Raw genomic sequence first — 13796 nt, forward strand, 5'->3', positions numbered from 1 at the left:
ATGTAAAACCACCCAAAACTGATATAAAATTGATAGACACAATTTTTCAACCACATGTAAAAACATGCAATAACCAATCAAATTAATCATCTGCAATATCATCAACTAAGGAGAATTTTATGAACTTTTATGCAGAAGTTATGAAAGAACATTTTATTGTTATCAGTTTATGGGATTCCATGCATTAACCAGATGTGCCCTAAATACTAAATGATGAAAGCATCAATGTCTTGTACTGATGATTTTCATGGCACAGTATATTACTTAATCTTTAATGTTATGATGTGTTTCACTCACAAAATATATTTTATGTAAATGCAATTTTATGAAAAAATAGACATATTCAAGATGAATTTTCATGTCTGAAATCTTAGTTGCAAAAATATCTATTGATTTTATTTTACATAAATTTTTTAAAAAAATTATAAAATTTTATGGATAATTTTGTTGCTGTGTATTATTTTATTTTATAAAAAAAAAATTATTACAGGTATTGTACACCTGTACACCATAATTCTAAAAAATCTGGTTTTATACATTTCATGCTCTAATCATACTAATAATACAATGAATGTGCAATTCAAATAACAGATGATATTCTGGACATCTTTAAAAACTGACTTAGTCTTACTTAATTGGGTACTACAAATATTTGTGCATACTGTTCACGTATCATTGTACATAGCTGAGGTAATGCTAGGTTTGTCAAACTAAGATATGTTGTTAATTAGAACCCCTTTCAGATTGTACTGGAAGCCTGAACTGATGATCTAATAAAAATGGGCAATGGTCTTATGACCTCTGCTTTAGGAAACTTCCAGTTGGACCTAACACCAACATCAAAATAGAATGATGTAGAATAGCTCTTATCTGATAGTGTAAGGGGCTTCTTCATAGATTATAAAGAATAAAAATACATATTCTATTTACTTATTTATTCAAACACATTAGTACTCATAATGGAGAAAATATATGTGTAACAGTGTATCAGTACAATAATAACACTTGCATACAAGAATATACTTTTAAAAAAAGCAGAACCTAGAGATTAACTTACTAATTTTAAAAAAAATTTACATTTGATTTATTACAAAATTTAAAAAATAAACATTTAATGCTAAGTTTATAAAACTGCATTGTTTTAATGCTGAATTCAGAGCTCACAATTTATATTTATGAAAGATAAATGCGTCAAAAGTGAATAAACGAACAGTTAATTTTTCTGAATCACCATTTTATTTATTAATTCATGTAATTGTAAATTTAATTGCATTTATCTTTTGTTGGTTTTTAAATCTATTAATCCTGATTTGTAAGTGTACATTTATTAAGATTACTTGCAATCAAATTATTTAAATAAGTATGTAATTATTATAACTACATAATGTTGAAAATTTTGTCTCTCAAAGTCCTTTTAGATTTCTGTAAATTTAATTTTTATGTGACTATGAATTATTTTTTAAACAAAGTGAGAACAGAATTTTGTTTTTTCTTGTTCATCTTAAGTCATTCATGAAAGTAAATTGGAGGAAATATAAGATTGAATGGTTTTTTTATTATGGAAATATTTTAATGATAAAGAAAAGAAAATTGAGAAAGTGCTGTAGTATTGTTTGGCACTGCCAATGTCAGCTCTACATCATCAATTTTGTCTCTCTTTTAGTTTCTCCATCAGAGTGAAAAGATAATACAAGACAGGAAAAATGTATTTATTAAGCGCTAATCTGCTTACAAGAAAAACTAAAAATTAAAGAAAAATTAGGAACAAATATATTTTTACTGAAACATTGTATATAAAGTAAACTGAGCATACATTTAACTTCGATGAAATATTCTGCAGGAAATTTTATCCGTGTGAACTTAAAAATAGGATACAAAAATGTTACTGACCAGTTTTTTCATACGTAAATATAATAAAAAATGCTCATTCTTTTGAGAACTGTATTTTAATGCTTTAACATTATTAATAATTTTAATATTTTTAAATTTCAGAAAAGAGTGCTTGTAAATTTGAATGAAAATTAATCATACTAACGTTTGTTCATTCTTAAATAAACCACTTTGTTGTTCTGTTTATTAGCCGTTACATGTTATACAAAAGTTAATCAAGCAAAATTATATGATTATGGTATACTCATAACCTTAAACTACAATGGTTTCAGTTTCCTTATAATAATTCCATATTTAATTACACCTATTTATATAATATGCAGTATTAATTTTAATTATCTTTGATGTGGAACAACCTTCGGTAATGGGCGACGAGCTTCTAAACGTACATTAAATCCATCTGATCTTTTTAAAATTACATCTGCTTGCAGTTTCCAGTCATTATAATGAGCACCAGGAAGTACTTTATAGTACCTCAACACAGTAGAAAGTATTATCTTTAATTTTAGCATAGCATATTTTCGGCCTATAACAAACAAAAAAATCAAAAATGTTACTCAGCTTTAAGCTTTTACTCTTAGGAATTAAAATAATAAATTCGTGTTTGATGAAACATATATATTTTTGTAAGATGCTACATTTTGAAAATTAATTGTTAGTTAGGTAGAATTTTAAGTTGAATGAAATTTTTTTCCTCGCACTTATATAATTAAATTTAAAATAAAATAACATTACAAATATGCAAATATTTCTCATTAAGTTAACAAATGATTATTGTATTAATAATCTATACAATTTTTTTATGAGTGCAATAAAGCTGCTTCAATAATTTTTATCGTTTAATGAAGAGATTGTTTTCATCTCATAAGTTAAAAACTTTTATTAAAGTTCTTTGTAAATATTTAATCTCTTTTTTTAGTAGAGAATGACTTTGTAAAACACTTAAGCCAGTTTTTTTGTTTGGTAATATGATATCGGACATGAACTGAGAGTATGAAATAAATAAATAAAATATTCCTGGATCAAAGGAATTTTTTCTGTGGTCTTCTTTATTAAGTTAATATACATTAATAAATCAAATAAATACTTGCCAATCCCATCAAATAAACTTTTACTTATAAAAGTTGAAACCAGTTTGTTCAGTATAGAATCAGTTTTATAGTTAAAATCATTTTTGTCAATTAAAAAAAATCTTTATTGATGATGCCTCTTTTACTTTAGTTGTTTTAGATATCACATACATAAAAAACTGATGAAGGTTGTGCATAGCAACAAATTGATTGTATATCCATCTTTTTATTGGCATTGCCTGTACTCAACAGAGAGGTAGTGGTACAATTACTCTTTAATTAATTATTTAAAATGTAAATACAAATTTTCTTATAACAATGGTGTAAAGGATTTTAATTCTGAGCAGGATTTCATAAGTAATGCTAAATAGCCAATTAGATGATTTTTTCTGTAGAGCATACATTTTAAATATCATTCATACTAGTTGCTGTATCATGGGGATAAATTTAGTGTAAGACCTGTGCATTATTTTAAACCAGGTTCAAGAATTAAAAAAATGTATAGATCCCCTAAAAAGTCTGTTTATAGAATGTTGCAGTTTCTGTGTTTTATTTTTTATGGTAAAAGCCGGAATAGTAAAAATACTTCTTATGAAATTTACTCTTTTTACTATGATTTAAAATAATGAATTTCTTATAAACAACACAATTATATATCAGGCTAATTGAAATATTATCATAAGGGCTAGTTAAATATTACTTGTTAAAAATACTTGAAAACTGGCATTTTTTTGTAATAAAATTTGTTGCAGTATATTTCATTTGACTTGTAGGAATTGAATTAAATCTGTGTTAACATGAAGTAGATAATAGAAAAGTAAACCTGATATTTATTAATTCTTATTCTAAAAATTATTAGTTATTTTTATTAGTTCATAAGATATAATTAAATGTACTTTTAATTGTAATTGTAAGGTTTTTGTTATTTAAGTTATTTAAAACAAATTATGTTATTTCTCTCAAAACTGATGGAAAAACTTTTATTAATTTTTTTTTTTAGGTGAGACCATGAATGAACATGTGAGATAATATTATGTAATGAACATTGCAACAAAGTTGCAGGACCGTTAGTGATCATTTATGGCTTTGGCATATTTACTGTAAAATGGTTACACATATATTAACATGGTCAAGTACTTCTGTATGTAAATGATATTCTGCACTTAGAATATCTTTCAAATAGAATGCGATATCTGTTATACTTTTTTACAACTATTCTAGCTGATAAAACAATTTTAAAAAGTTGCTCTACGATACCTCTATCAATACTTATTCAATACCTTACTTGCATCAGTTGACAATAATGAAAGTTAGTCATTTAAATCCTCAAATAAAGATAAAATCATCCCTGCCAATTTTGATGGGAGTAATAAAACTACCATTACTTACTTTCTTAAATTGTCAAATGTGATTGTAGAAGATTTTTTTTTTAAAGGTTTTAAGTAATGCCTTCACTGGTAGTGTTGTTTTTTTTGATGTCCATTTTGAAATTAGTAGAAATACAAGAATTTATTTGCTCCATTTTGTTTGATGTGATACATTAGTTTTCTCAATATTAATGTGTTTGTAAAGTGTGTGTGCGCGCGCACGCGCATCTGTGTTTTGAATGGTAATTAGAAACTCAGATCAGATATTGCTCTTTGGTTACATGAATTCCTAACTATCTTGAAACAGATGCCATCAGTAACAAAGCTTCAGAAGTACATTTCACTAATTTATTGAAACAGGTACCATCAGCCCCTGACAGGGAGTCTTACTGTTAAGACTTTGGGGGTTGGCTTCTCCACAACCATAGCTTCTGTAGGTTTTCTTCAAACTACACACTCAGCTGCAGAACATATTACACTTTACACATGCACTACACAAATTACAACATATACCCTTTCACAACTACACAAAACCCTTCACTGTTTCTTCTTACATTTGAACTCGATGGTGTTGTGACATCTTACAAAATGCAACCATAACCCAAGATGGAAACTATTGTGCCGATGGATAAATGGCTCCACATAGTGAGTCTCGAACGATGTCCTCTGGGCACCTGGAGAACCCAGTTGTATTTAGTTCTAGCCCCAGTACACGTGCACCCTGCTGGAGTGGACCGTTATATCGCCAGTACTCATGGGACCAAAATTTCAAGTCCACAAATAAATTTTATGATGGTTGATGATCCATCTGAGAAGGCTATCAAAATTTGTCATGTGAAAAGATCTCACTTGGCGTTGTACAATGAGGATAAGAACTGTATCAAAAAGAATAGTGTAAATCGTGATATATCCCATCCACTGTATAAAAACATAAAATGTTTTTTTTTGTTTTTGTTGGATTGTTCTTCAAAACAATCAGGAAGAAGGCTCCCTTCAAAAGGTCTCTCCTCCCTGATGAATAAAGTATAAAGAGATTCAAGCGGTTCACTGAAAAAGTCCAGAAGTTAAGAGACGAATCAATACTGGTCGAAACATTTAGTGATGAATATAATCAATCCCTCTCATGTCCTACCAATATGGGTAATAACAACATAAAGGATGCCACAAATCCTTAAATATCAGCCAAGGAGTAATCATTTGCTGGAATCTTCAGGAGATGGATGTTAATGAAAAAGCTGATGAGCTACGTACCCAGGAAATTGTGAAATTGAAACAAATAACGAAACGGCAGAGCAGAGTTGAAGAACTCCATCAGAGTTGAAGTTATCCATCAGTTGGAGTACGACAATTCATACCCAACCCATGTCAATTGAAAACTGAGATCTGTGCTTGATGTGTAAAGGAAGGCCACTGTAACACTAAATAAAAAATGAATGAACCTGGTTAAACCCGATGCCTCTTTCGCCGCCGCAACATCAAGCAAAGCTTCTTTAATGCAGGTAACCAACAGTGCGAATCCTGCAATGAGCTAAAAAAACTTGTTCAGATGCTATCTGATCAAGTTTCTTAACTTACAGCCACTATTTCAGATCTTACTAAGATGAACAAAAAGTTGGTAGTTGCAGCCACCCAACTCCGTACGGGGAACACCTTGTGACGTTAACGGTCGCCACACCACCCACTCCGTTCCGAGCCCTGAGGTCGGGAAGCCACCAATGTAAATGCCTCGGCAGACATTTGCATCAGTAAAATACTTATCAAATTTCGCCTTCACGAAGGCCTCAAACGGACATCTTCACATCCAACGTAATATGATTTCCTCAAACTAACTAACCGAAAACGCGGAAGCGCGACCCCGCGCCTAGTCCAGATTTGACAGCACCGTTCGTGACTGTGAATGCCTCAGAAAACAAAGGAGTTTAAATTTAAATCAGAGCTACACTCATGCCAGTTAAAATCATGCCTTACGCAACATAGAAAATCAGACCTATACCCAAATAAGTCGTCCAATTTAAGTCACCTAACAAGGAAAACGTAACCTCATTGCGGTCCGCGCAGGAGCCGGGGACAAACTCCACATCACCACCCGGTCCCATCATTGTGTCTCGCGTGGCATTAGAAAGTCACGTTCAGGACCGCCATCGGCGGAGGGAAGCCACGCCTCCGGTCGCACGGGTTATCATACGCCGGCGGCGCGGCCACTCCCACCAGTGGGAGCCCCAAATCGAATCACAAATAATAACTGTGGCACAATGCGAATGCGCCAACCTCCAACCAATCCAATACCTAACCCGGAACCCTAGCCACCCGGCATACTACCACGATCGAGTACCGTGATTAAACAACTTTGCAGACCTACACACCGCAAGGGCGCGAAGAATACTAGCCACTATAGATCACTCCGCGGATAATCCAGTTAATACGGAGATCCAGAAAGGAATGCATTCTCTCAAGTTCCCTAACAGCTCGTGAACATTCGACCTCGTATCGAGGACAGACGTAGAGGTCATGGTCCACTGTATCATCAGTCCCACAATCCGGGCATTGACTCAAATCCATTGAAAGGAAACTAGCCAAACTCGCCCGAAAGGCACCATGCCCGGAGAGAAACTGTGTGATATACCGATTGAGGGAGACCCATCCAATCGCACCTAAATCAGACACTATAGGAAATATACCATGCGTGTAGCGACCTGAGAAATTCGTCCCACCTGACCTGCCAAGACGCAAGACCCCGGTCTTCTCCTGCTTTCGTTCTCACATCAATAGGTTATTTACCTTCGAAATGAAGCGTTCCTTACGCTCACTAGACAAGATATCTATTGGTTTGACTCCGGCTATAACACAGACTGTCTCCCGCAAGACTGTTCTATAACCCACCTATAACAGCCAGCACGAGGAGTTGCTGAGCCCGCAGCAAAATTTCCGCGCAATACTTAAAAGCCATACGGTGAACCCAGCATACAGCATAATAGCTTCGCTGACACCTTTGTAAAGGATAGGCATGTTACGGTAATTCAACCCCAATCGGGATGAATGACTTCGGATTCCATAAAAAGCATCAGCGGCCTTTTTTGCTACATACTGTAGATGTTCCTTGAACCGGAAATTCTCATCAAGGATAACACCCAGGTAGGTATTTTTGAGCCGTAACGTACCGAATGGGGAGACCAGCCATCCGAACCCGGATTCGTCGGGAAGGAGCCAATCGGCCCTTAAGTAAAATCAATGCGGTTTTCTCTGGGTTGAAGATCATCTTATGTTGGAGTGTCTCACAAACATGAGAAGCTCAGAACTCCACCTCGTTACATGAATCCCCTTCAATCAGTAACAGTGTGTCGTCAGCATAAGTGACGACACGACAACCACATGGCAACCCTAAACGCAACATGGAATCAAATTCTATGATTCAATGAAGGGGACTCAGAACACTGCCCTGAGGGCATCCTTTAGTTAAGGTCTTACGAACCTCCGAGCTGCCATCAAGCAGGGAAACGGTCCGAAGACTGAAATAACTTGAGAGCACTTCTAATTCATTTCGTATACAATTACTCTTCTGCATCTGAAACAGAGCAGAGGGCCACCATAAGTTGTTAAATACCCCGGATATGTCCAGAAAAATCCCTAACACATATGTACATGGACTAGAGGAAGCTATATCCATCACCTTTATTATGGCATCCTCAGTGCTCTTGCCCGGTCGGAAACCGTACTGATTGTCCATTAGCAAATGATCAGTGGCCAACTAACATTAATATGCAAATATAGGACCTTCTCAAAAACCTTGCCAATCACAGACAAGTGTTAGTGGATGGTAAGAAGAACAGTAAGATCTTTGTCGCCACCTTTGAAGAACAACACCAAATCTCCACACTTCCAACACGCCGGAAAGTGGCCAGCAATTAGCAACCTATTATATATTCTAGTTAGAGGACCAAGGACTACTGGAAGTGCTCGGACGAGGAGCTCCACTGTGATGCAATCATATCCAGGGGCCTCACGGACCTCACCCAATATAGTGTCATCCGGGAGCAAATCATTCAGCGAAATATTAAGGACACGATCCTTATCAATTACCACACACTTGCGGGTTGACAAAGCTGACAAGAGGATATCTTTTCTGTGTCCAAGAGCTCTATACAGAATGCCCCAAGGGTCTGTAGTCCCATGCTCCTGAACAAAGAAGCACCAGAAATTACACTTGGAAGACCTAATGCTATGAAAGTACCTAGCCCTCCTTCTGCAGCCAGTGAAACAAACAGTTTGATCCCTTTGAAAGTTCCTGTCCCTAAAGCTTTTTACCTTTGCGAACAGGAGTAAGTATAGCTAGCAGTAAGCCATCCAATAACCCTTCAGTTATGGGAGTCCAAACAACCACCCCCTCTGTGGTGTATCTGTATACACAGATAGATTGAAAGAATGATACCATTGATTGCGCATTTGTTGTTAATGGTAGAACCTACATGTTTGGCCTATGTAATATTAATCAGTAAGGTTTTGAATATCATTAACCAAAAATACCACCATATCCTTATCTTCAGTGACTCAAGTAGTGCTCTCTAGGTTTTAGAAGATTTGTATTCTAAACATCCTGTCATTACTTCTATAATACACCTCACTGAGTTGAACCACCGCAACACAAAAGTGAGTTTCTGCTAGATTCCTAGCCACGTGGGTATTGCAGGTAATAAATGTGCAGATTCCGCTGCTAAAGCCGCATATAGTAAACCACCTTTCACTACTCGTGTGACTGCATTTGACTTTATTAATTGTGCCAAATGCACTCTTCGAGCAAAGTGGCAAGGTGACTGAACTGCTACAGTTGTTAACAAACTTCAGTGTATCAACCTTTTGCTTTACCTTTGCTTTTATTTTAAATAAACAAATTTTATTTTAAGTTTACGACTGTAATATTAGTTTTAAATGATAGTTTAACTGTGATATAAGTTGTAAGTTTTTAGTAATATTTTATGTGCTATTAGTTGTAAGTGTTGGTTTTTTTTGATATTTTAGTTTAACCTAGCTTTTAGTATTTAATTTTTATATTTTTCGTATAATAAGTTTATTCCAGGCAATGGTAACATGACTGTGTTTTTTGCCCTCAAAAAAAAAGTGCCTTCAGCAACTAAGCTTCAGAAATACATTTCACTAATTTAAAATGTGATTGATGGTTAAATGTACAATTTTTATTTTTATCATTCAATTTGAGCTCTAATATTCTAAAAGTTATTTTTTAGTGCAAAATTTTATCACATTAAATTCAACAAAAAAAAATATATTCCTATTTACATAGACAATTTTAGCTTCGCAGTAAATTCTGAAAGTCTGCATTTTAATTTTATAATTAATGACAGGTAAAATTTGAAAACCTTTTAAATTTTTAAAACGGTCCTTTATGGATTTTAATAATAAAGCATTTAAATCTAGAAAGAATAATTTAAGAGATAGTTGTATACATACCAACACAACTTCTTGGTCCAGCACTAAATGGGATAAATGAGTAATAATGTCTATGAGCTGATTTTTCTGGAAGGAAATTATCTGGATCAAAGACATCTGGATTTTCATATATATTTTCATGATGATGAAGTTTATATGTACCAACAACTACTGTAGTTTTAGCAGGAACAATTAAATCACATGATGCTGAAATAAATATAAGTAATTAATATCATATAATCATTATAAGTTCAGTATCACATATTCATAATTTATAATAAATAATTGAAATTTATTAAGAAACATGGTTATGAAATTATAATCTGTTCATACTTTTCATACCTGTAATGTAATCTGGTTAATTACTTATATAACAACTTATTTTTCATCTTCTCATACACTGGTTTACAGTTATTTTCAATTCACTTTTTTATTTATTTTTTTTATTTTTATATAATTGTTTTGATTTTTATACGATGCCTACTGGAGTTTTCTACCATGATAACTTTTTCAAAAGTAAAATTTTTCTTTGTTTTTAATCTCTCGTTTATCAAAATCTGACTTATAAAATCTCAGCTATGAGCATTTATTTTCTTGAATTCCTTTAAATACTCTCTAACATTGACTAGAACATTTTACCCATAAATATTCAAAACATTAGCTGTAATGTACAAATATGTCAAAGATTATTTTTGATTTCAGCTTTTAATTCATTACTGCCACTTCAAATTATTTGTTAATTCAGTCTTATGTCTATTTTTAATTCTTGATCTATATTTTAATTTCACATTTCTTTAAATATTTTCGTAAACAATAATTATTTTAAAACTTTCTTTTATATTCTTTTACTTCCAAACTTTCAGCCTACGTGATACATTTCCTTCGAAAATAAATATGTCCTGCATTATATAAAAGTCTACAATGTTCAGCATTAATATAAATTTTATAAAATAAGATTAGGGAAATCAATTGTTTTATTTTTTTCAGTTGCTGAAGCATATTATTTACTCTTTTTTTTAATATTTATTTTTGATAAAGTTATTACTTCAAATATTTATTTCTTTGCTTAAAGACATATGTTACTTGATAATAGACATATTATATATACAGTAGCTTGCAAATTAATCCAACACTGATGTTATTTAACAAAAAGTAACTTTATTAAGAAAAAATCATACCAGTATAATTTGTGAATATCTAATATAATTACTAGATATTATGGCCTCCTTTATTCTAAATCACTTCACATACACAATTATCATTGATTCAGCAATTGTACTACACTTTTTTTTATTTCTTTGTCATGAAACCATACTGATATTATTTATTGCTTTAATGAAGTCAATTTTTGCAGTACAATTCATTTTTTTACTATTGCCCAAGAGTTTCAATTGGGTTTTAGTCTGGAGAGTTGCCTGGGTACAGGGAGCCCTTTAATATTTTGTTCCTCAAAATATTAAAGGAGGGGTTCTTCAAAAGGTTTTTCCACTTTTTTGGCAGTATGTCATAGCACTAAATCTTGTTGGTACACTATGTTGCTCAGGGGGAATTTATTTTGAAGTTGTGTCACAATCCTTTCTTTCAAAATCTTGATGTATTCATTACTTTTCTATATACAATCTCTTGGAGATATTGAACAAGGACCTTCAAAGTGAAACAATCCCAAAACATTCTTTTCTAGGCATATTTAACTGATTACTGGATATGAGTCAGTGATGTATTTTCATCTGATGTTTTTCTAACTTTTGGTACCCTTTGCCCCTAAACATAAAAATATGGCTTGTCGGAGAATATAACATTTTTCCAATCTTTGGTCCATTTATCATTTGTCCAATTTAGCTTTTACTCTAGTTAGTATCTGCTATGACCACCAATAGCCTTTTTTTGCACATTGCTGGTGTTAAAAACTACTATTTTTAACTGGCCAATGAGCTTTTCATCAAGCTGCAAGTCAGCGTCTTAACACTTATCACATGTAAATCTGTTCCAATGGTTGCTAATTCTCGATTAAATCCACAACAGATATTGGATCACGTTTACATTTTCTTCTGTATTGGAATAGTAGTTCTTCTTTTATGGCCAGATTTGCTCCTTTGAGGGGAAAAGATACCAGTTCTTTTAAATTGTTTTTAAACAGGATTTACTGTCCCTAGAAGCTACCACACTCAGAGGCTATTTGTCATTGTGTCATCTGGTATGTTCAGAAAGTGAAACAAAATGAATTTTCGAATGCTTCCTTTGAGTTAGGTCCATTATTATTTATTCAAGACACATATATTTTAGACAAATTACAAAAATGTAATCTTGTAATAAAAAATGAAATAAACTTTCACTAAACATGAAAATTGCTAAATAGCCAAAGAACAATAACCTCACATTACACATACAACTTAAAGAATGGATGTGATCAAACAGTGTAGCCACAACATAAAAATAAACAAAGAATTCCCTGTGTTCAGATTAAGTTGCACGCTACTGTATCAGATAAATAAACATGATCTTTTTTTAAAACATCTAATCACTTATTTTATTTTTACAACACGTCACATGTTAAAAAAGGTGTTATACAAAATCGTCATTCTTTACTTAACTATTATGATAATAATGAAGTCATTATTTATCTCTTTCTTTCAGGAAATTTAATCTGGCATATTTTTTTTAATGTGTAGTAACATGATTCAGCTGTTCTGGGAGAAATTATTTTTCTTTTAAAAACTAAATGGTATGATACAAATACATAAATACATTTTTCTAAATCTACTTAAGGTGTGAAAAGGAATAAAATATTGTACCAAACTTCAAATACTCTCAAACTAGATGTATGATATATCTAACTTTATTGGGTAAACTTACTGACCTAGTTTCATTTCTTGTTGTATTTCTCGACTGACTATAGGTACTGGAGGAAATACCCTGAGTGTTTCCATTATACATCTTTCTAAAAACTTCATTTCTGCAGTATCCTCAAACTTACACTCTCTATCTGAATCACCAAATATTGCATCCATTTCTTGGAGACATTTTTTCTATAAAAATAAAGTAGATTAAACATATGCTGTTCACTTATTTGTTGAATTTGTATTGATATGTAATTTAATTGATTGAAATACTTCAGCTGACAACAGTAATGTGATGCTCTAAAAACCTTTTTCCAAGTTCAAATAGCATTTTTTATGAACAAAATATAACTGCTGCACAAGTAACAATATTATACTTCTGGACTACTTATATACTGGTCCTTTTAAAATTAGACAATATTTTATCTACTAATGGTGATGAAATTAAATGAATAAAAATTAAAATTAAGTAAAAAATTATCCAAATTATTTTGATGCATATTTTAAAATTAAATACAATACACTGGAAGATATTTAATTTTATTGTAGACAGATCAGCAGCATTTTACAAGTATGAAATGGCACATTTTGTGATGCATTTTTTCTTTGCTTAGTTTAAATAAATAGTTTTCTGGTTTACCTTTTCTTCTGGTTTCTATTCTGAGAAAATTGTTCTATGTGATTTTATAGGTTTTTCCTGTAATTGCTGAAGCTGAATACTTCAAATAAAGTATAAATTAAATTAAAATCTTGCTTAGATAATAGTTGTGCAGTTTTGAGTTTATTTTTAAATCAATATAACAATTTTATATCAAACCAGTAAACTGTTAGCACGTCCTTATCTAATAAACTTTATCTTATTCATATTCTCCCCTTTGTATTCTTTGAAATTGTCTCATACTGATAAAAATATTAATATCTTTGAAAAAAATTAGATTGCCATAAAGATACTACTTTATTTAAATTGCAAATGAGTTTCATCTGTTTTACTAACCAGTATTTACAATTTAAAATTGAAGTAATCCCTCTGCAGACCCTTTACAATAGTATAACTAAAATATTAAATAAAATTATATGTTTTTTATAAATTTTAAATAGAAAAAAAAATATCTAGTTTATGTCACATCTAATAAGAGGGTTCTCTCTCTCTTTTAATGTTAAAAAATATTTTTTTTTTCTTTTCTCAGCTAAAG

At 31.9% G+C, this 13796-nt stretch overlaps 1 protein-coding gene across 1 annotated transcript in view; it reads right to left on the bottom strand.

Moving 5' to 3' along the window:
- Nucleotides 1–2065: 2065 nt before the first annotated feature.
- Nucleotides 2066–13796, bottom strand: part of LOC142319894 (cytochrome P450 4g15-like) — a 28996-nt gene continuing 17265 nt past the window's right edge. The window contains exons 10-12 of the mRNA XM_075357566.1: nucleotides 12624–12792; nucleotides 9788–9973; nucleotides 2066–2416 (exon numbers count right to left, since the gene is read on the bottom strand). Coding sequence (XP_075213681.1) covers nucleotides 2226–2416; nucleotides 9788–9973; nucleotides 12624–12792 — 546 coding nt within the window. The 3' untranslated portion in view covers nucleotides 2066–2225. The remainder of the gene's footprint in view (nucleotides 2417–9787; nucleotides 9974–12623; nucleotides 12793–13796) is intronic.

This window comes from Lycorma delicatula, chromosome 2, assembly GCF_047948215.1.
Source record: "Lycorma delicatula isolate Av1 chromosome 2, ASM4794821v1, whole genome shotgun sequence".
Lineage (NCBI taxonomy): Eukaryota > Metazoa > Arthropoda > Insecta > Hemiptera > Fulgoridae > Lycorma > Lycorma delicatula.